We start from the raw sequence: 24,081 nt of genomic DNA on the forward strand, positions 1-24,081 counted from the left end.
CCCACACCACTGACTCCGGCTCAGTGCGTGAGAAGAGGGGAAGAGCGAGAGGGTAGTGTGGGCGGTGCCTCATGATCAACAAGCGACTGATTTAACATCTAGATTTAACATTTACCATAGATTTACATTGAACATTTCATGTTTACGCATTTTTAACAATGATAAAGAAGATGCTGTTTTATATTTGTCTCAAATTAACAGAAAGTGGCCTAAATGTTCATAAATATGTCAGCAATGGTACATTCTGCATCCCATATGAACACAGTCCCATGATGAGCGCACCCTGAATCCTACATGGAAAAAGGTCACGCTATGTGGGCGTGGCTTCTATGATCTACCTTAACATTCTAAAATAGTTTGTTTTTGATGGAAAAAAAAAAAAGAGAAGTGTTGACTCTCCACCTGGAGTCAAACAGCAGTTTGACCTTTAACCTTTGAGGTGACTAAACTGGCCCTCGCAGCAAATACGGGATGTAAGAAAAACGCTAAAATCTAACAGACAAAAACAGATAAAAAATAAAGCTTCAAAATAAAGTGTAACTATGTAAATGCTCAGGAATACTTTTCATATATTTTTATATACACATACATATCTGTCTATTGTTTATATAACCGACATATCTATATAAAGTATAATTTAACTCTTGCCCCCTTGAAGTGGCTGATCTACGCTCAGCAGCAGCAGCGCTCGTGCGTGCGGAATGCTGAGTTTACATCAGCACGTCGGGGGGGAAAGGGCGGGGCTTATCTGCACTTCATCTTTATTTCTTTAAGCGCCTCCTCTCGTCTTTTGTTTACTTTTTTTTATTTTGCTTTCTGTTGTTTTTTTCTGTCAGCACCTTGTATGCAAGTCAAAACGATAAAAAAAAGTGATAGCATAATAATATGATTGTGCAAATGTACATCAATAAAAATAATACAAAGATACATATTTCTCCAAAGGTACGAGTGATATATCAAGGATTAAAAAAAATAGTATAACAAATAAAAAAAAATTAAAAATGAAGATAAAACATTAAAAACAACTTAAAGCATGCAGTTGATTCTTTAGTGTGTGTGTGTGTGTGTGTGTGTGTGTGTGTGTGTGTGTGTGTGTGTGTGTGTGTGTGTGTGTGTGTGTGTGTGTGTGTGTGTGTGTGTGTGTGTGTGTGTGTGTGTGTGTGTGTGTGTGTGTGTGTGTGTGTGTGTGTGTGTGTGTGTGTGTGTGTGTGGGGGCTGTGTTTGTAGGAGGTGATTGGCGTCCACTGCAGCCTCTAGCCTTGGATCTTGCGCAGGATCTCGGTGGAGACGGGCGGGTGGAAGTTGATGGTGTGGTGACGGAGGCCCTGTGAGGTTTTGTAGCTTTTTCCACAGCGACACTTGAAAGGCTTCCTCACACGGATCTGCGTGCGGTGGCCGTTCTTGGCGTGGTATTTGATACCGTTCACATTCTGCCAAAAAACACGAGGAAGAGCAACGGGGTTACACAGGGAACTAATGTTCATCTGGAGTGTAGAGGAAATATTTAACTCAACTTAAGCTCATTGGCCGACAAATCACATTTTCAAATCATGCTTTTGAATGCACTTTAATCCAACAGTTTTCATTTTATTAGTATTAGGGCTACGAGGTTAAAGTCATAACTTTGACAATAAAGTTGTTTTTTTTAGAATAAAGTCGTATCTTTAAAAAAAAACAACTTAATTTTATGAGCTTAAAGTCATAATATTTCAAGAATAAGCTGTAATTTCATGAGAATAAAATTGAAATACAAACAGGATCTTGTCTGTGTTGCGGTCGCTTGTGCGTTAGCGTGTGGAGCATTTAGTGAGATTATACTTCTCTTTAGGTTTAAAACATGGTGACATACTGAGCCTTTAGGCCCATTAACAGTTTAAGGACTTTAAAGCCACTTTGCAGACGTTTGCGTTTTGTTCCAATAAGATAGACTGATTTGGAGCAAAAAGCCTCTTCAGTGGAGGAGAACCTGGCTAGAAGCGGTGGACTTCAGGCTTATCGGTTTTAGTTGCGTTCACTTCCAAAAGGAATTCTGAGCGCTATCCCATTATGCGTTTTTAAAGATACGGCTTTATAGTACGTTCACACCAAACGCGTTTCGGCATCAAAATCGTGCCTCACGCCCCTAGTTGGATGCTTGTGCTCATTGAATCAGACGTTTGGCACCAGCGTCGAAGATGTTTTGGACGCCCGTCCAAACAAGTGGGGAAGACAGCGCGTTGAGGGGAGGGGCTTCTCTGTTGCCGTTGGTGTTCATACAATGGATGATATTGTGGCGATCAGTTACGTTCATAATTCACTCAGTGACTGTGAAGGGGTGGGGAACATTGTTGTGTTGAGAAGGCGGTGTTTCCGGTCGGGTGCATTATGGTGTGGCTCAGTGTGTGCACTGTGATGTTAAAGGCCTATAGAGAAGTGTGTGTGAATAGAGAATAAAGTTCTTTGCTGAACACAATGCTTTCAGCGCTACTTCCATCTCTCCCGTGCCCAGTTTGACAACCTGCTGACCCGCAGCGGCACTCGCTCCTCCTACAAGGATACCAACTACAGATGCTCTATTCCAGCAGAAGAGCGCCTGTCCATCTGTCTCCGCCTCCAGTTAGTGTTTTTATTTTCCTCATTATTCTCAAAGTTCAACAATCCCAACTCCAGCGTCGGCCGCGTTGGAGGCGCCGGACGCACATCAAAAGGGTCCGCCGCGCGAAAAGCTTCAAAACGCACTATTCTCAAAATATTACGACTTTAATCTGAAAATATTACGACTTTATTCTTGAAATATTTAGACTTTAATCTTGTAGTACTCAGATTTCTTTTTATTTCAATGTTGCCCTAATACGCCGTTGTAAAGGGGAGCTTCACAAAAAGATCATTCCCTGACGTCTACTTAGTGCAGTAGCGGTACCGCCTTTGAAGAATGAAAGCATTTTCAGCCCCCCCCATTGCATCAAAATAGGTTAAAAAATTATGGCTGCTCTTCAAAACTCATAAAAACAACATAAAAAGCGCGCTCTCGACTTTTTAATAACAGTAATGATAAAGTTCTACAAGGCCGTTCTTGTGTATCTGCAATGAGTGCTACACGTAGTGTGAGTTAATGCTACACGTAGCCTGGGTTATGCTAACGGTAAAACACTTCTTTTAAAGCCTATGACCTCGTCCCTAAAGTCTATTGACAGGAGTTGAGGGGTGGGTGGATCAATGTGGAATTTGCTTGTGACTTACTGCGTCATTTCAACAGTTAATTCATTAATGGAGTTGAAGCAATTTAAAACCACTACATTTGTCAATGAACACAAAGCAACCACTGTGAGCTCGCTGATGACGCCCCCAAAGTGGGTTTGGTGATTTGACTTTCAGAGGTGACGTAGGGACGAGAAGCTAAACCTCAAATTCGCCTCGCTGCTGATGAGTTTAAGTTTTCTGGTGGAGATTAGGATTCTGTGTGATGCTGGTGCCAACCAACGATACGGGGAAGTAGTTTCTGTGTCCGTATCTTTCATCTTTTGATGAATTCATGCACCCAACACACAACATGCTGATACTTGTGTTTTTATTGTTACCTCCACCAAGGAGCTCATATGATTACCAATGTTTTTTTTTTTTATTTGGTTGTCTTTTACCAGGATTATGAATGAAGGACAATGAATGTTTTTCTAACCAAATATAAACATTACGCTATGGAAGATTCCAATACATTTTGAAGGTGATCTGGATCCATATACTGATTTTTGATCAGTTTTTTTTTAAAAATTCCAAAAATGTCTCTCTCTCATCATTGGTGAAATTTCAAAAATGCATAACTCAGTTTTTAATTGACGAATCTTTATGAAATTCGACTCAGTTGTGTCAGATTGGTTTCCGGATCACCCCGCCAAGTTTCATCCAGATCGGATTTGGACTGCGCATTTCATCACAATTTATCCCAAAAATGGGAGTGTCCACACATTTGGACCAACTGTATGGTTATTAATAGGATAGAAATGTCTTCCAAGCCTTTAAAGTATAAATCATCATGGTACCATGATCAGGATCACTGATACAGATAACTGCCACTATCGGTAGGGCTGGAATCAACGATTATTTTTTAAATGATTAATCTAGCAATTATTTTTTCCAGTTCGATTCAATTATCGCCCCATTAATTGACTTAAAGTAATATATACATGATGATTTACATATCTAAAATGAAAAAAAAAAAATTAAGTCCTTAACATTGCAACATGTGTTTATGGCTCTTCAACTCAAAATTCCAAAATAAAGTTCAAGTTAGAATATACAAGTACAAAATAATGCATTCAGAGTCAGAAGTAGCATTAAAATAAAATTACCTTAAGAATTGCGTGCGTGCGTGCGTGCGCGTGTGCTGTCCTTTAGGAAGTTTAAGGGAAAAATAAAAGGTCAGACTGCAAAGGAAAAACTTCAATAGATGCCCATGTGTTCAGCAATCATACATTGTGTTTAATTGACAAATCAGGACGGACTACTAGGGTATCAGAGTGGTATGTAAATGTGTTCTTACATTGTGTGTGCGTAAGCGCACGTGCGTCTGCTGACGTCACGACGGGTGTTTCCTTCTTGTCGCGTCGACGCACCGCTGTCCGGTCACACCCGGGATAAAGGACGAGGGTTACGGGGAACCGCTACCTTCGACAGACGAGTGCGTGAATTCACTGCCTTGCACTTTTGAACCTCGGAGGAGCCACTTGCGTTAGTTATTCCCCGGCGCCGCCGTCTTCGTTTTGGTCGGACAACGCATCGGCGCGCACATTTTACGTTGACGTCATCGATTACGTCGACGCGTTGTCCCTGCCCTAACCTATTTGACAAAGATGATATTTGAACTTGGCGGAGGTTTGCGCTCTTGTTTTTTTAAATATAAGCCAAACTTTGCCCTTTAAATGATGCGTCTCTCTTCTTTTGGCACAAACCCAGTCATGATACAAACACGCATTGCCCTCTGTCTGTAAGGCAAACCAAATGATTAATGTTCTTCCACCGCACATTATCTATGGATCTTAATGTGGATTCAGTTGTCAGCTCGACTAAAAGTCAATTAAAGCAACAAAAAAAACCACTGTGCTAAAATTAAGGACATCATTTCCAAACATGTGACGCTCTTAACAAAAGCTTGGTTGTGTAACTGAAGCGGGGCCGTTACACACTCACCTTGTATCTCTTTTTACAGCCTGGGACTGGGCAGGCGAAAGGCTTCTCCTCCCCTCCGTTCATACACATGGAGCTCAGGATGGACTCGGAGCTGATGGCACTTTCTGTGGTCCACGACTCATCGCTGTCCGACTCCTCGTAGTCTACCTCCTCCTCGTCATACTCGCTGCCTGAGGGCGCAAACCCAGCAGAGTGGAACAAAAATGCACTTGTCATATCAGATGGAAAATGAATGAGACACAGCAGAGACAGTTAGTCGGGACTTTTCCCTTCTTGTGCTTTTGTGGCTATTTTTGATGCATTAGCAGCCCACGTGTCACAAGTGGTGTGCATGTGTGAGTCTGTGAGTCAAAACTCAGGGATCGGCACTGAGAAGGAGATCATTAAGTGGGAGTGATCACCATTACCCCCCCCAAAACAAACAAACTTAAAGGAAATGCTGCACCTCAGTAAGAGGAAATGGATGGCACCCTGGCACATGTTGAAAGAGTGTGTGTATGTGTGTGTGTGTTGATGTGGGGGGGGGGGGGGTTGCATGGCCAGACCTAACACCATGTTTGGAACCATTTGGGCTGGAATTGGACATCTGCTTCTGGGCTGTGTAACCCACGGCCTCATGTGAACACACAGTGTGACAGCTGCTATGTAATTAGCAGAGTGTTGACTAGGCTGCTCACTGCAGGAGCCACTGGAGGCAACGCACACACACACACACACACACACACACACACACTATAGTGTTCTGCACATTCTCTTTGGAAGGAGTTTTTTAATTTTTAATTTTTTTCAATTAATATGACAACCTGTGGGCGTGCTAACACTCACACCTGTGTAATGCATTTTTATGAATGAATGCTCCTACTTAAAGCCGTTACCCCCAATCATTTTTCTTATCAGATAAAATCATAGCGTGTGCCTCATAGATCAATGAAGTAAGAAAACAAAAATGTCAAAATTGCCACTTGAAGGTTTGTTTTCATCCCCAGTGTAAACAGAAATGTTTGTGCAATGCATTGTGGGAAGTGAAGTCCCGTAAACGAATGCATACAAGTGTTTTCCCTTCTTTCTTAAGGCGGGCGTACACTGTGATTTTTGGCCCATTTTAAGCCGATTTTTGACTTGTGCGTCTATTTTGTGGGATCGTGTGAGTCTCTGCTAGACGTACATTTACACCTCACGACCAGCTCCCGATCAGCAATTGTATGGTCGTAAAAAAAAAATCAAACATGTTTGAAATCTAGTTGCTCCTCGTGAGGGTATCTCACTGTTGGAGCAGTGCCACGTACCGGCTTACCTTAAATACTCACACTGCGCATCCGTGAACACCGTAAGACCACGGTAAAATTGACGGCCCGTACTTCCTAGGTCTGTCCAGCCAGTTCCTGCTCCATCACATCACCATCTTTTCTTTTTTAAAACTCTTTTTGCTGAGATTTGCGAGTGTCTCTCCACTTCCGGGTTCTTCATCTTCGTCTGTTCTTCTTTGTCTAATTTTTACATTGCGTTTCCGGTGTCACGGTCTGAGTTTACCTGCGTACTGAGATTATAACCCTAACCTAACCTCAACCCTAACATAATTTAATAAACAAATAAAACAGGCGTCCGTTCACTTTGAAAACAAAAATAAACAAAAATGAATTGAGTTTGAATTGAGTACAACGATTCAAAAACATCGCACAGTGTCTCCCAGCCTTTACTGGGATTGGTTTCTGTTTCTTCACCAGACAAGGAGGGCAGTGATTTGCTTGAGACCATTTTTTGTTCTAGATTGGTCCCGGTATTCCCCTTGAAATCAGCATGAAGTAAAAAAAATACTACTTTGCATCTGTCCATGTGACTCCACATCCCACAATGCAATACGCAAAAATGTCAATACACAAATAAAAAGAAACTTTCAAGCAGCAATTTCAACCTTTTTTTCTTTTCCTTTCTTTTTGCAGTAAATGGTGTTCGATTCATTGATCAATGATTTTATCTAATAGGAACCATCGCGGGTAGCGGCTTTAAGGTTCTGATTACAAATGACGTTTGTGAGACAAAGCTGAGCTGCTCTGCTGGCAGCTTGTCAACAGTTATGCATTCCTTTCAGGTAACAGATACGTTGAGTTGCTGACTAGGTTTGATGGATACTCGGGTGATGATGCAATCATAACCGTACGGTTTTTCAAAGTTGTCAGCCAGAATTACTATCTGCACCTTTCACTTGGCGTGTGTAAGTGATCTACCTTCCTGTCACTCAAACACGCACACACACACAAGCAGAAATGTACACACACACACGTGTATATATATATATAGTACCTGTAGGTGTGCTGCTGCGGAAGGAGGAGGAGGGCGTGATGGGGGGCGTGACTGGAGGCGTCAGGTTACCACTGGTATGGCGAGGGGGCGTGGCCGTGCTGTTCCTGGACACTCCGCCAGTGATGGACAGGGACAGCTTGGGTGTGGCCTTCTTCTTCATGGTTTCCTGCTCCCGGCGCGCGGCATCCGTCATGAATCTGATGACGTGCACAAAAATGTATTCTGAGATCAAGAAACCACACAAAGCCAGGCCTGCTTTCTTATCATGGGTGTGGAGAATAATTGCCATATAATAATAGGAATTTAATTGCAGCCTTCATTCATTACTAAGCACACAGTGTCCTGTACTGTACATTCAGGTGTAAACGCCAAATTCTTATCCAACGAATAGCTTGATCGACGCCACCAGCCTGCGTGGTGGCAGCTTAGCAATTAAATAAACACACAACGGAGTCAATGTCGAGTTTCCTGGTAAATATAAAAGCAGTCACATTAAATTAATTGTTTAATGTCACTTTCTGTAACTGTTTAAACACGGGCCATGCAACACTTAAGCTTCACGCTTAAAAAGGAGTCGTTTGGTGTAACAACTGCGTAATTACCATTGACAGCACCTGTGTCAAACTTAAGGCACGGGGGCCAAATCTGGCCCTTTGGAGAATCGGATTTGGTAAAAATCACAGAGGAAACATGAATAATTGGGTAAATTACCAACTAATTTAATTAGAGATAAATCAGCCTCTCAAAATATTTAAATTCAATGAAACTCTACAATATTTGCAGGCACTTGTAATTCCCCCATCATTATGTGACATCAGGACTTCAGTCATTTTTAATCACAAATTGTGGAAAGAACTAACAATTAGTCCAATAATCTGCAATTTTCCTCAAATTAGAGCGAAAAAATTCCCTGAATTGAATAGAAATTGGTCACAAAATTAAAAGTGAGGAGCCTTCAGACTCGTACGTATCGTTATTTACATGTAGAAGTGCAAAGTAGGGCACAATCATTTTGAAATTCCTCATTTTCCTACGTAAATCCTGCGGCCCACTTGAGATCAAACTGGTCCTTATTCGGTCCCTGAACTAAAATGTGTTCGACACCCCTAATTTGCAGTTTATAGACCATGGAATAGATCCAAATAAGCAATACTTCTCAAAAGGTTTGAGCTTTTCTTTTTATTGAAAAATCCAAATCTACTCAAACACATTACAATTACTGGTGAGAAACCTTAAATTATAGAAACGTATCGGTGCGATGAGGACGAGTGCTGCGCAAAGAGGTGACCACCTATCCCCCCCCAGATGGAAGTAATCATTTTGATGATTCTCGTAAACAAAACCGCACTAAACTAAGATTAAAGGAAACAGAAAGACTGAATGAAGAGGATGATCAAAGTTGAACTTTATAGGATTTTAATGGAAAAACGTCTTTGGAGATAACTTTCTTCTGTTTGTGAGGGTAGTCCAGTTCAAACCTTTGTGCATTCGGTTGACTTTCATTAGATGTTGTTTTGTACTTTGCAGATTGAAATGGATTTGTACAAAGCCTTTTATCATCCCTCAACATTAAATCTATTGTCTTGTGAATTACTGGTAAGGCTTTTGTTACACACAGCGTTCGGCAAGGAAATGCCACCAATCTTTTTTATTTTTAATCTGTGCTTTGTTGTCACAGTTTCTCTGATAGTAGTTGTGCTGAATCCAAAAAAGTAAGTTGCGTGTCCTTGCAACAATAGGTACAGTACACACTGACAACAAACTTTCCTCAGATCAACTCTTCATTTCGGGATTATCTCGGTTCAAAGCGCCTCATTGTATTAATTTAACAAAGCATTAAGAGGGACTTGACACATCGGTTCACCACGCACACACGCTGTAATCCTGCCAACGCTGCCTCTGGCAAAGACGGTCTGTAGCCAAAGGAACCAGTAGTTCTCCTGTTTCTTCGTGTCTCGTGGTATTTCTGTGCGTCGATGAGTCATCGTTCGAGAATCGTATCATTTCAAATTCCCAGAGCAAAATCAGTGGAGTCATTCACTGATGGAGCAACAGTGCCCTCTGTAGATGGACACTTTCCTCTGTGTGTGTGTGTGTGTGTGTGTGTGTGTGCGTACCTGTTGATGTAACTTAGGGCCAGGTAAGTGGGCTGCTGCTGCTCCTGCTTCTCCAGGACTCTTGGATCTGTGTCTAAACAAAGAGACAGAAACCAAATTAATCAGCTCTTCTGCTCTGAACACTGCTGATCTGTAGCTAAGTCATCCATGCGGCAACCAGACTGATTGATTACTTGACTTTTCCCCACATTGGGCTCTCTGTGTTAAGACCATGATGTGTGGCACCCTGTAGATACACGCTTTCAGAAGCGGCGCCTTATTGCTTCGACACTAAGCGTTCTCTAATGTACAACCCATAACTTTTCCTGAGTGACTCAAGGCTGAGATAATCATCATCGCTGGAGTCTAAATGTGGCGGGGAGGAAATTTGTCTGAGGGCGAAGGCAGACATGTGGAGGCTGTGATGAATGTGCACAGTGTATTGGTCCAGACGCGCACACCAGCTTTTCCAGTTGACTTGCGAAGTCTGTAACACGACAGTAGGCACTTCCACTGCCTGAGGGGAGGCTGTGCCGACTTCAAAGTCCCACCTCCCACCCCCTGGGAAATGGGAGCAAGTGTGCATGAAAGCACTGCGGGTGGAGGTCCATGTGTGACTAACCAGTGCCATCAAGTGTCGGACTGGGGGAAACCTTCAGAAAGAAACACTGCTCAGTAACTTCATACCATGACATCATGTACAGTGTTGACAATAATAAGTGTGCATCCAGGACCAAGATCTAGACCAGCGCCAAACTTAGAAACAACCAACTTTAGCCATAGACTCTTCCTCCTAGAGCGTGAGTGTGTGTTTGGCCTTCCCTTCGCTTTGCTGTTCAGGGCCTTCACACCTCATAATTAAAAAAGAATGCAGACTTCCCACAGTGCAGGGGAACACCAAGGAGAGCAGCAAACAAGAAAAGAAAACAGCCTTTCTGCTGTGACGAGAAGAAACCAAGGACAGGCATTACAGGAAAGATTCAGATTATCTATCAGTAATCCTGATCATGGTATCATGATCATTCACACTTTAAAGGTTTGGAATAAATGCATATTCTCATTAATAACAATACAGTAAGTCCAAATGTATGGGCACCCCCATTTTTGCCAAAGAGTTGCGATGAAATGCACAATTGGGGTCCGATCTGGATGAAACTTGATAGGGTAATTGAGGAACAAAGATCCTGTTTTTCCAGCTTTATTAAATTAACTTTGTTTAAAGAAAGACTTTTAAAGATCACAGGTATGTATTTCCTTTAATATTTTATCTGTCAAATTGTGTTGCATGCCACCCTTTGTAAAGTTTGTGTGATTTTTCAAACAAAAATAATTAAAAAAAAAATTAATTAATAAAGATCTGTCAATTACAGACCAAGACATGAGATTTTGAAATTTCACCAATGATGAAAAATAGGGATTTAAAAAAAAAAAAAAGAATCAGTATATTGATCCAGATCCACTCCTAAATGTTATGGAATCTTCCACGGCGTAAGGTCTATCTTTAGGTTAAAATTTTGTCGAAACCCGTAACGTACTTTTGACGTACTCCTTCTAACAGAAAAAGAAGGTAACAGTGACTGCTGCTCGAACGCTGAACACACACACAACCTACATAAACTGATATTTATACAAGTATTCCACTGTAATTCAATGTAAAATGCTTTGAATGTCCATAAAAGTGCTATATAAATCTAATTATTATCATTATTATTATTGTCGCTCACTCGGTGTCATCACATATTCCTAGGGTAATGATTTCACCCTAGTCTTAGGCCCCGTTTACACGAGAACGTTTTCTAGTAAACGCCTTTTATCCTAAAATACTAAATAAAGCCAGCAGGCTTTGACGATTCTGACCCTTATCACTGTCCGATATCTAGATGTGCTCAAACTGTGAGGTACATCATCATCACTGAGAGCTGCAGAGACCTCACACCAGACATTGATTATTTATCCATTCATTCCAGTAGTGTGAGATCAGTGCTAGGACACATACCTGCTGCCAGAAAAGAGAAAAAACGGGCATGAAGGAGTAATGCGTTTACTTTGGATGTGACGTGAATGACGTTCAGGGCTTTAGATAAGGAAGAGTGTGTAAAAGAGAGGGGTGGGGGTGGGGGGGGGGGGGGGTCATTGTTGGCAATGGAGTGAACCAGGTGCAGAGAGCTGGTTTAATCATTTCTGCAAACCTAGCATAACAGAAGGCTAACGTGCTGCTAAAACCTAGTCCAGGCACACAGAGCACACTTTTAATTTTTTTATTTATTTCATCAATGTCAGTATTTATTTATATTTAAGCCAGCACCATCTCTCCATTAACAGCTCACTGCTGCCCTCTGCTGAATAGACCCTGAGCGTGAGCGTTCACATGTGCTTGCAAAGTGTGAGGGTCTGCCTTCTCGTGCGTTGGTGTTGAAAGCAGGCCAAGAATGCATGACTTGTTTTGCAGCCTGCTAATTAAGCCACAGAGAGCATTTTAAAGTGTTTCTCGAGCAGCAGGCAGCCGGATGAGAGGGAGAGGAGAGGAGGAGGAAGGGGGGACGGGGTGGAAAAGCAAAACTTCTCTATAATTATACTTCCCGGAGCTTGGTGGGGTGCTTGGTCCTGTGATTTCTGAAACTCTGCAATGTGTGCGTGTGTGTGTGTGTGTGTGTGTGTGTGTGTGTGTGTGTGTGTGTGACGGAGAATCTGTGAGCAAGGGGAGAAAGAGGTCTGCGCTTTCTACTAGCTGAGGATGCCAATGCAGTAAACACTCAGCTACACCTTCCCTCACAGGTCGTTTAGGAAGTGTGCGAGCACTTGCAGCCCATCCGGTGTCACACCTCTGCAAGAAAGATGGGAGGAAATACAAGAAAACACCTCACACTCAAAGTATTCAATGGTATTCAATGGTTCAATATTGAATTTACAAGGACGTGGTAAAAAAAAAGGTCTCGTTGATGGATAAGATGAGAAATACTGGGACACAGGTTGTCACCGTCATTGGAGATAGGAAACAGTGAGCCTGCCTGTAGTATCGGAAGGGCAACACCTTAAAAGTATCAGAATGTCTCCCTACAAAAGTGTAGAAGTTTGTATATTTGTTTATTGTTATTATTGTTTTTACTTGTTATTAGAGGTGTCCTGATCGGATATTGATATCGGTCTGATATCAGCCAGAAAATGAATATCGGATTTTATCGGACTGCATTTAAAATCACCGATATAAGCTCTCTGATCAAATTTTCCGCTCTCGCACATCTATTCATAGGTGACTGTGGTTCACACTCCAACAAAGTAACCTACTGTCACTGACTATTGTTCTCTGTTTAAGTAACATCACTTAATCAAGCCTTTTCTAACATTCCACACTACAAAATAAGTAATAAAAGTACGTATGATTCGTGCTGATATCGTATCTGATCAATATCGGTATCGGCCGATACGCAGGGCTGCAATATCGGTATCATATCGGAAGTGAAAAAGTGGTATCGGGACATCCCTACTTCTTATTTTGTTTTTTTTTACATCCCTGTTTGGGAAAAAAAAAAAAAGGAATAGTGAGATTTTGTTGTATTCAAAACAGATCAATCTTGTTATGATTGTTTTACACCCAAGATGTACAGCAACAAATACAAATGGGAAATGTATGTATGTATGTATGTATGTATGTATGTACTGTGATAAAAAAAAAGGTATCTAATAGGGCTGAACGATTAACTGCATTTGCGAAATTATTATTGCTTGTGTTCATTGAAAAATACATGACAAGAGGCCTTCGGGAAAAGAAAAAAAAAAATCACATATTAAATCGGAATCGCAATACTGAGGAAAAAAATCGCAATCAGATTTATTTCCAAAATTGTTCAGCCCTAGTGTCTAATAAAACTCAATTTGATCATAGGAAGTGCAAACCATTTTAGGATGGACTCAAACTTGACATTTTTCCTCATTATCCAATCAGCAATACTTTGACCAACTTGTGTCCATTTGAAGGTGATTATGATGACGGAAAAACAATGAATATTGTGTTTAAAAAAAAAAAGAGTGTTACATGGGTAAAACAACAAGCTTGTACACTTCATTAACACCCACTAATCCTGCCCAAGGTGAAGCCTCGATCTGCCGACTCTAGGTGGAGACATACTCACACATTTAGTGCAATGGCAGATTGACTAATTGGAATGACACTAACCTACATAGTCATTTTAGAATGCGGAACAAAAAAGGAAACCCAGGTGAGTGACAAGACGTCACTTGATGATTTAATAAGTGTCATTAAGAAGCCACATTATCTTGACATTTTTATTAGTATACATAGACACCTGATAATATCTTTGCCACCCTTTGGCCATCTCTCCCATAACAGTCTAGTTTCACCACTGGTACAAGAGGGATGATCATCTGAATAATGCAAATCACAATTTTGTTGTTTATATTTTACTTTGGAGCCTAATAAGACATAAAAAGCCATAAAAAAAAAAAATTATTATTAATTTTTTTATAAGTGGTGCTGCACATGAAAACGATTTATCATCTTGTCAGTGTTTTTTTTTTTTTTTTTAGTAGCTTCTAACAGTTACAGATAGAAACATCTTTAATCCTCCTCCCAGGGTCCATATGTTACAGATTATTATGATAGTTTTAATATCCGTATGTTACTGTGAAGGTTTTCACTTTATTTTGACACATTTCTGAAATAAGTAATCTAACAAGTTAACCTTCCTCTTGTGTTAGCCTTCTGTTAGCATCTCTTATAATAACTGGTCCTAAATCATCTGTAAAATACACTACAAACATTTATCTAGCATCTAATTTCTTTCCTAACTATTGGTTCCCTTGTCAGGCTTCCTAGTTAATGAAAATATAGATATTAATATTTTAGGTGTGGGGGCGTCTGAACCTTTTTGTGTCAGTATATTCCACGATCTCAATGTTTTTAAAATGGCAAAATGTGGGAAAGCTTCATACGGAACATATTTTAATAATTGTTAACTACATAACGTGTAGAACTGTACATAGAACTGTAACATGGTTCCCCAGTTTCGCGTTAAATTATAATCGACAAATTTTTCATGGGAATTACAAAGTCAATTACCTAAACCCAATTACAATTACAACATCAATACATTTTTAACATTAGCATTTCAAGTATAAGTACACCATTATTATAGTTTATTACAAATTATGAGATTACAATTATAATTGACCCTGACATGCATGTTTTTGGACAAGGAGGACAACCCAAGCACCCTGAAAGCGCAGAGAGAACATGAAAATACCAGATAATATCCACCCTGAGATCAAACCCTGGCCTTTGTTTCAGTGAGGCAGACATGCTAACCACCACTACCACCATGCTGCCCTTTAAACAGTCAACTCTACACCTTTAAAAAGCTTCTTTATCCATATAAATACATTCTGTCTAAACAAAGTTGACCTATTTTTTGTTTTTTATTGTCCTATGATTCTGATCCAGCTCCCACCCCCCCCACCCCCCCTCCTTGTGCATATTCATCTGGTGAGGAAACAGGCAGGTATGTGCTTGTGCAGGTGAGAACATGGCAAACTGCTGCCGTGCAAACATGCAGCGAGGCCTGACATCACCACATTCCTGGGACCTTACCTAGACGCACCGCACAAAGCCTTTGAAAACAGCTGAACACTAACCCAGTTCCTCTACCGTTCAGCTGTGATCTCAACACTGGGAGTATGTCATTGAGGAAGCAGCTAGCCTTTCTTCTACAATGAGGTCATCACTCAATAGCACCCATATGTTACCCAGATTTCTCACCAAAAAAACCGAGTTCTTCTAATCTGGTCTGCTAGGGTTGAGCTACTGCATGGCGTATAGTTCAATGCATGAGGCCAAATACAGATCTAAGCAACGTAGTCATTCAAAAATCAAGACAATAACTAAAAGTTGACTTTCTGAATGTTTTTTTCTACATGGTATGTTTGTTGCCCCACCACAGGAGGGCAGCCGAGTCTGAACAAATAACCCAACATGACCCAAGGCCCGGATGTCTGCATCTTACATGTGCTGTAATTAAAACCTTCAAGTTTGAAGTCACCACATGATGAACTGAGATTGGATCGATTTTGGACTTTTTTTTTTGCTGCATTGAAAGAAATCCTGTCACTGTGTTGTGCTTTTTGCTTCATAAGCTGCCACTTTTGAATCAGCAGTAATGATTAGAAACTCAGAACACTGGGAGAAGTGCGTAAAAGGTAAATGGACTTGTTTTATTTAGCTTTATTGTTTTCAGTTATATTTAGCTTTTGTAGATTTAGTCATGTTTACGGTTTGCGATTTGAGCAACCCTTTTGATTCATTTTGAATATTTTAAAAAAAAATTCCTTCCAGAAATACAGTTTGAAAAAGTTTGCCTACAATACTAATTGTAGGTATTGGGGGTATTTTGTAGGGGTAGATTGTAGGTAAATACAATACCGTGTTTCGGTATCTAAACGCATCCTTCTGACTGTGAGGAATTGGGAGAATAGGCGGTTTTCCATGGCCCTCACATGACCACAGCCTTGCACTCACAAGAGCATAATGACATCAGTCGTCAGTAGCTGTAGGTTGAGCAAACATGGCTGATAGAAAGCACTGGAAAACATTGCTCCGCTTTTCAAAACGGTGCAAATTACTCTCGCTGCAATAGCGGCGGGAATACTTCTAACCTGATCATGTTTTTTAATGAAAAAATATATATATATATTAATTGCGCTAACATATGCATAGCATGTAAATGCCCCGTCAATAGGTGTCAGAGTACCACATCAGACCTTGGTAAACTACCTCATTACTTTAAGTTGTTATTTTCATGTAACTTTTTTCACTAAGCTAGGCCTATGTCGTGTTTTCAACATACCGTTAAATCTTAAATTCTGTTGGTTCAGGAAGAACACCATGACAGGCTGCCAACTCTCACTGCCTTTTTTTTTTTTTATTGAATTCTACATCTGACTCTGAATGCATTATTTTGTACTTTTATATTCTTACTTGAACTTTATTTTGGAATTTTGAGTTTTAGAGCAATAAACATATATTGCAATGTCAAGGAACTCACTTTTTTTTTTCATTTTAGATATGTAAATCAACATGTATAAATTACTTTTAGTCAATTAATAGGGAGATAATCGATAATCGAATTGAACTGGAAAAATGAATCGTTAGATTAATCGATGCATCGAAAAAAAAAATCATCGCTAGATTAAACGTTTAAAAAATAATCGTTAATCCTAGCCCTAGTTCAAATGTCAAGTGCCCATATCGGACGATATATCGGCTATTGACCGATATCGGCAGATCATTTGGACATCAGCTTTTAAAAACTCCAATATCTGTATTGGTCCTAAAAATCCTATATCCGTTGTGCTCTATTCTGTACAACTCTTACATCTAAACTGACAAATAAAACAAAGAAACAAATGCCTCATCAAACTATTTCATTATCACATTGATTACCGATCAAATACTGATGGAGTATTTTGTGCAGTAACACCGGACTAGGAATCCGCCCAACTCTCTCCCACACTCCCATCTCTATCCCATCCATCTGTCACACTAATCCCTGGAGTAACTGATCTGCGAGCGCTATTGATTAGACTGTACGTGATCTTGACTTCGCTGATGAGCGGCCAAGGCAAAGCATGAGCAGAAGGGCAACTCATTATTCCATTCCATTTGATTAGTGAACGCCCATTCTCCTCAGCTGACAGACGGGGGTCAGGAGTCAAGGTAAAGGCCACATGCAGCATAAATTAGTGTCTTGTGGTTTGTAGGAGTGGGCACACAATATTTATGGCTTTTTGAATGCTTGCCATGTTTGCAAGAGGGCTGAGTTAAAACAGACATACAAAAAAAAGGTTGGTAACACTAACTGATGTAGCTATTAGTCTTACTTTTCAGCGTTTCTCCACCCTGTCCTCTTAATGTGACGTCTTATTTTGAAACACCTGCACTTTACTCCAGCCCAGCTCCTCGTGAGGTCGCTCATCGGGAGCGCTCGCCACAGCTGGCTGCACAGCCACGCTCTTTGTTAGCGAGACAGCAGGTGTGCAATAACTCGCGCCAATATACTGCCCCTCACCCCACAGTCAGTTGCCATGGAGACTGGCTCAACGAAGCATTAATTTTTACCCTCTAACCAAGTCCAAACAGCCTCATCATTCAGAATAGATTCATGCCACAGAAAATGATTAGCCCTGATAAGCTTGGTCTCTTAGCAATGATTATGATTACGATGTGTAAATCACATTACGCGATATTTGTATGGAAAAGCATAGAATCTTGTTTTAGACTAGGCAGTGTCGAATTTTGTACTGAAAATAACTGAATGACATTTAAGCAGGTTGAGAAGTGTGACCAAATTCCAATAAAAAATGTCTTCATTAGGTAATGTAAATAATTATTTACATGTATCAACTCAAGAGTTAGGCAGATTTTCTTCTGTACAAAGACAGAAACTTGCTTCCTGAGGAAATGGCAATATTGTAAGTATTATCTTTTTTACAATTTTTTTTATATTTTCTTTTAACAAAATAAAGTGCAAATAAACGTTTTTCATCATAAACAGGTGGCCAAAGTGACAAGAATGTTAATTCTCACCCAAATATGATATAATGTGATGCATTATAACAGAGTTCACCTTCTGAAATGGAAATAGCTATATGACATGGACTAAACCACAACATATTTTGGAAAAATATTAAGCATTTTACACAGAATTTTGGTTTAATGTGTAGCAAATTTAGCAAACAGAGACATCTAATCTTGTGTGATTTATTAAGTTGTGCATTCACCATTAATACAGCATAGAGATATGTAAATAATAAGAAATCAATTAACCGTATGAAGCATGTTTGGCTGCCTATAAAAGTGCATGTGTAGCGTTTTCACCAGTGACTTTAAACCAGAATCGTCTTTCTAGTGAGACTTCATTGAGGAAAAAAAATATTGAGATATCACCCAGCTCAAGTTCAGAGGCAGCGACCCTATCCACTGTAACTGTGCCACACTTTGCCTTCCACTGACCCATTCTCCCCACTGGTTTTATCACTGTTTTTCCTTAGGATGAGTTTGGATCTGAAGTGAAATGTCTACATCTCTAAGGGCTCCAACCGACGGATAAAAAAAGACCGATATCAATATCAGATCGGGACAGCCCTAGTAAGCAGGTGAGCAAATAGACAGAAATGTCAAATCTCTTGAAAATATAACGTAAAAAGACGCAATACGGTGGAGTTCACCTCCTGAAATGGAAATCTGACTTGGACAAAACACTTACCGATATATTTTGGGACAATATAACGCATTCATATGCTATTTTCCATGTAAAAACGAGTAACTTTAAACAGACGGATGACAAATCTTGCACAAAAAAAAAAAACATGTATGCATTCGCCACAAATTCAGCCAAGAAATATGAACTAAACAATGATAGTTAACTCAATAAACCCTCTTAAAGCATGTTTGGCACGATTTTGGGAAGTTTTAAAGTTACGGTAATTATGGAAAGTCCATGAAACGGAAACAAAACTGAAAAGGGTAAACTTTTAAAAAGGATTTGGGAAATCTGAGCCTCTAGATGTTTGTCTACGAGCCGACCTCACTAGGTTAGGATTTAGAAACTTTGATTGTTTACCCTAACTTTTAGCTTCTTGGTTGCATGCACTCAGCTGTGCTCTACTGTTCCATTGAACGTATTTTCAGCATCAACAACAATAAAACATTTAATTCACAATTAAATGTTTTATTGTTGTTGATGCTGAAAAATGATGAAGGAAACTACAAAAAGAACAAGTAGTTTCTGCATTGACTAGCTGAGCATTGATATATAATACATACAGTGGTGTGAAAAAGTGTTTGCCCCCTTCCTGATTTCTTACTTTTTTGCATGTTTTCCACACTTTATTGTTTCAGATCATCAAACAAATGTAAACATTAGTCAAAGATAACACAAGTAAACACAAAATGCTGTTTTTAAATGAAGGGTTTTATTAATGAGGAAGAAAAAAATCCAACGCTACATGGCCCTGTGTGAAAAAGTGTTTGCCCCCCAGCAACTGTTAAAACATAACTGTGGTTGATCACACCTGAGTTCAATAACTGTAGCCACACCCAGGCCTGAGTACTCCACACCTGTTCTCAATCTCGAAATCACTTAAATAGGACCTACCTGACAACGTGAAGTAGACCAAAAGATCCTCAAAAGCTGTAGACATCATTCTGAGATCCAAAAACATTCAGGAACAAATGAGAAAAAAAGTCATTGAAATCTGTCAGTCTGGAAATGGTATAAAGCCATTTCTAAAGCTTTGGGACTTAGGAACCACAGTGAGAGCCATTATCCACAAATGCCGAAAACGCGGAACAGTGGAGAACTTTCCCAGGAGTGGCCGGCTGACCAAAATTATCCCAGGAGCACAGCGACGACTCATCCAAGAAGTGAGAAAAGACCCGAAAACAACGTCTGAGGAACTGCAGGCATCACTTGCCTCAGTTAAGGTCAGTGTTCATGACTCCACTATAAGACATTGGGCAAAAATGGCCTGCATGGCAGAGTTTCAAGATCAAAACCACTGCTAAGCAAAAAGAACATTAAGGCTCATCTCATTTTTGTCAGAAAACATCTTCATGGTAGGGCTGGGTGATTTTGCCTATAAATAAAATCTCAGATTTTTTCTTTTTAAAGAAAATTTAGAGATTAGATTCTTGATTTTTTTTTTTTTTTTTTTTTTAATGCATTTAAAAATGACTGCAGACATCAGATATATTGTCAAAAGTGCAACTGAATGACCTCCAGAGTTAAAACGCATAAAACAATCCCAAAATAAAAAGTAAATGAGGCTCTGTCATTCAACTATTACAAGCTTAAAACCAGGTTTAAGCAAAAGTGCAAATCAGATAACTACATATTTTATAACGTAACAATTAAAAAAAATAAAAATAAACTCTTCCCTTAGCATCTCAGCATTGTGCGAATAAAAAATGAAACATGCCTGTGGCACACACATAGCCTACTCAAAAGGTAAACCAAGAAGGTTCACGTCATGCTACGGTAACCCACAAGGACGGAGCGCGAAAAAAATCAGAAAAAATTGTAGTGAGGAAAAAATAAAAATAAAATAAACAAAAAAATTTAATTTAATTTTTTTTTTACACTCGAATTTGCAAAATAAAAATCGTTTTTAATCTACAAATTCGATGAATCGATTAAATCAGTTTTTTGCCCAGCCCTACTTGATGATCTGCAAGACTTTTGGGAAAATATTCTGTGAACTGATGAGACAAAAGTTGAACTTTTTGGAAGGTCTGTGTCCCATTACATAACACCGCATTTCAGAAAAAGAACATCACACCAACAGTAAAATACGGTGGTGGCAGTGTGATGGTGTGGGGCTGTTTTTCTGCTTCAGGACTTGGAAGACTTGCTGTGATAAATAAAAGCATGAATTCTGCTGTCTACCAAAACATCCTGAATAAGAATGTCTGGCCTTCTGTTCGTGACCTCAAGCTGAAGCAAACTTGGGTTCTACAGCAGGACAATGATCCAAAACACACCAGCAAGTCCACCTCTGAATGGCTGAAAAAAACAAAATGAAGACTATGGCGTGGCCTAGTCAAAGTCCTGGCCCAGGCAGTTATTAGGTTTAGGGGACAAACACTTATTCTCACAGGGCCATGTAGCTTTGGATTTTAATTCTTCCACATTAATAAAACTCTTCATTTAAAAACTGCATTTTGTGTTTACTTATCTTTGACTAATTTTTACATTTGTTTGATGATCGGAAACATTTAAGTGTAGAAAACATACAAAAAAAGTTAAAAAAAAAAAAAAAAAATCAGGAAGGGGGCTAACACTTTTTTTACACCACTGTGTATATAAAAGTGTAAGATACGTTTGTTATTTTAGTTATGACTTTTTCTCCCATGCCCCCTTTGAAATTTGTGCTTATGTTTGCTCATATGGAAATACTACCTTAAGGTCATATAATTGTGTTCTATTTAACACTACATAAATACAATACTCAATAGTGTCACTATTTACAGTGCTAAACTTCTTTAAAGAAAGATGACACATTTCTGATAAATGTGTCTTAAAACTTTTTTTTTTTGCTTTCTATCAAACAATTCCTCATTTTCATCTGGAAAAATTGGAGAAAACACAGTGAGAAGTAGGGGTGTGAAAAAAATATGTTTTCACGATATATCGTGATTTTTTTTTTGGGGGGGGGCAGATTTTAAATATTTTTAAATAAATTCTGATATTCAATCAATATTTTTTGAGTATTTGTGCAATATTTCAGTGGTGGTTACATCACTTCAGTGGTGATTTATCCTTTATGTTCTCACTTGCAGTTGTTACAATGCCGTCATTATGTTGTCATGGTTACTTTGAGACTTCTACACAGTGAAAAGAAACTTGTTGCACTTTATTTTATGATGGCAGTGTGTAACACTGCATTTTCTTTTTCAGTGAAAATGTGCAAAAACACTTATAATAATAATAATAATAATAATAATAATAATAATAATAATAATAATGAATAAGATGTTTTGAAGCAAATAGTTTTGACTCAATTTGTCCTCTGAATGATCAATATCTTCAGATGAACATATACAGCAACTTGATTTTTCATCTCTACGTTTAACTTTGATATTAACTGGGTAGAATATTGCGTATCGTGATACGTATTGTATTGCAACGTCCTTGCCAATACTCACCCCTGACAGAGCATACTCACACTTCTCACATCTGGACACCACAAATAACCAAAGATGGCATCTCAGGTAGAAACCATAGTAAATATCATAAACTATAAAGAAGAGAGAAAACATGCAGCGCCCCCTCACAGGGGTCAAAGGTCTTGTAGAGTATGCAGTGAAGCTGAGGCTGATTAACACTACACCACTAATATCAGATCCATAACAATCTGCTGTTATGTTGCTGTTCTGTATCAATATGGAAAGACTGAGCTCTCTGGAACAACATGACAGCCCTTGATTTGGTGTCTCATCTAAATCTCATCAGCAGTTCAACAGGCAAGAGTTCATACTTGTGCAGGATTAATTTCATTAAGTCACTGGAGTCCATTTAACAAGTGAACTCAATGAGTGCAGTGACAGTGGTGCACCTATTAGATAACAGTGCGGGGGATGCTTTGATGCAGCGGTGCAGAAGGCCTGGCTTGTGAGCACAGACCCTGCGGGCAGGATTTAGCCCTGGTACCGCTGCCTGGTCCGGATGCTAAGCAACACCTTCGGGACCTGGGCGGCCCGGTGCAGAATATAACGTACAAAGCCCGGTATCACAAGTCCACCGAACGTCAGAAGGGGAGAGTAGTTAGCATGTGATGATAACAGTCAGTATGTGTATGTGTGCACAGCTCGCAGTGTGTGCCTGTGGCTCTGCGGAGAGCAACAGGAATAGCGGAACGCTGAGCACAGCCGCTCTGCGTGTTGCTGCCTAGCTAGGAGACGAGCTAACGGCAGCTAGCAACCTAGCAACCCCCCCTCCCTCTGCAGGCCACTCACCGATGTGGTTATCCTCGATGTGGACGATGAGCTCGGCCAGAGACTCGAACTGCAGACCACAGCCCCCGAACCGACAGGAATTGGAGAAGAAAGAAGCGGCGGCGATGCCCGTCATTCTTTACGGTGCTGGTTGCATTCACCGGGTGGAGGGACAGAGAGACAGAGAGAGGGGAGGACACAGTCCGGGGGCCGGTGTGGAGAACGAGGGAGGCAGAGGCTTCGGGGCCGGGGTGGGAGCGGGGCAAAGCGCGGAGCGGGGCGGACACCGGGCGGCCAGACGGGACAGCGGTGGACGCAGCTGGGAGGCAGGAGCGACGGTGGGGGTGGGGATGGAGGGGCAGGGGGCGGAGGAGGAGGAGGGGGGCAACTACGTCACGACCTTCCTACCTGTTGGAGCGTCAATGCGAGCGCGCGCTGACGTAAAAATAAATAAATAAATCAAAGCTACGACTTGGCGTTTACGTTTATTTCACTTCAGAGATATTGATTGAATTAAATATAAACATGTCAGGAGATTAAAAAAAAAAAAAAATATTAGGTTTACATGCTGTCCTATCACGTCAAGCGAAGGAAATCGAGCAGAAATAATAAAATAGACAAAATATAAACAGGATTTATAGATTATATTTATGTGAAACAACATTTGTCAAACTCAATGGTCAAGGGCCAAATCCAGCACTTCAGAGCATCAAATTCGCCCTGCTCTGGAAAGTAAAATTTATATATATTTAAAAAAAACATGAAACATTTTGTAAAATGCCAACTATTTCAGCTGTAGATATAACAGCCCCTCCAAATGCATAAAAATAACTAAAATCCACAGTTATAAACAGGATTTATACATTGTCCTTATCTTAAACCATGTGTCAAACTCAAGGTCCGAGGGCAAAATCTGGCCGTTTAGAGCATCAAATTCGGCCCACTCTGGTAAGCAAACGTATATTTAAAAAAAAAAAAAAAAAAAAATTAAACATTTTGCAAATTACCAACAAATTC

General features: G+C 40.0%; 1 protein-coding gene across 1 annotated transcript; it reads right to left on the minus strand.

Moving 5' to 3' along the window:
- Positions 1–1,118: 1,118 nt before the first annotated feature.
- On the minus strand, positions 1,119–23,415 carry jazf1a (JAZF zinc finger 1a). The gene is made up of 5 exons (XM_028461697.1): positions 23,086–23,415; positions 9,582–9,654; positions 7,465–7,661; positions 5,164–5,333; positions 1,119–1,430 (listed from the first exon to the last, which is right to left on the minus strand). Exons 1-5 carry the CDS (start codon positions 23,198–23,200, stop codon positions 1,254–1,256), a joined length of 732 nt encoding a protein of 243 aa, XP_028317498.1. The 5' UTR covers positions 23,201–23,415; the 3' UTR covers positions 1,119–1,253.
- Between the last annotated feature and the right edge of the window lie 666 nt (positions 23,416–24,081).

This window comes from Gouania willdenowi, chromosome 11, assembly GCF_900634775.1.
Source record: "Gouania willdenowi chromosome 11, fGouWil2.1, whole genome shotgun sequence".
Lineage (NCBI taxonomy): Eukaryota > Metazoa > Chordata > Actinopteri > Blenniiformes > Gobiesocidae > Gouania > Gouania willdenowi.

Bases quoted from the DNA above. Each gene is read 5' to 3' on its own strand.
- jazf1a (XM_028461697.1), bottom strand. From the start codon at position 23,200: ATGACGGGCATCGCCGCCGCTTCTTTCTTCTCCAATTCCTGTCGGTTC. The intron at 9,655-23,085 runs GTGAGTGGCCTG...CTCTTTGTTTAG, and splicing joins CATCGAGGATAACCACATCG to ACACAGATCCAAGAGTCCTG. The intron at 7,662-9,581 runs GTACGCACACAC...GCACGTCATCAG, and splicing joins GCCCTAAGTTACATCAACAG to ATTCATGACGGATGCCGCGC.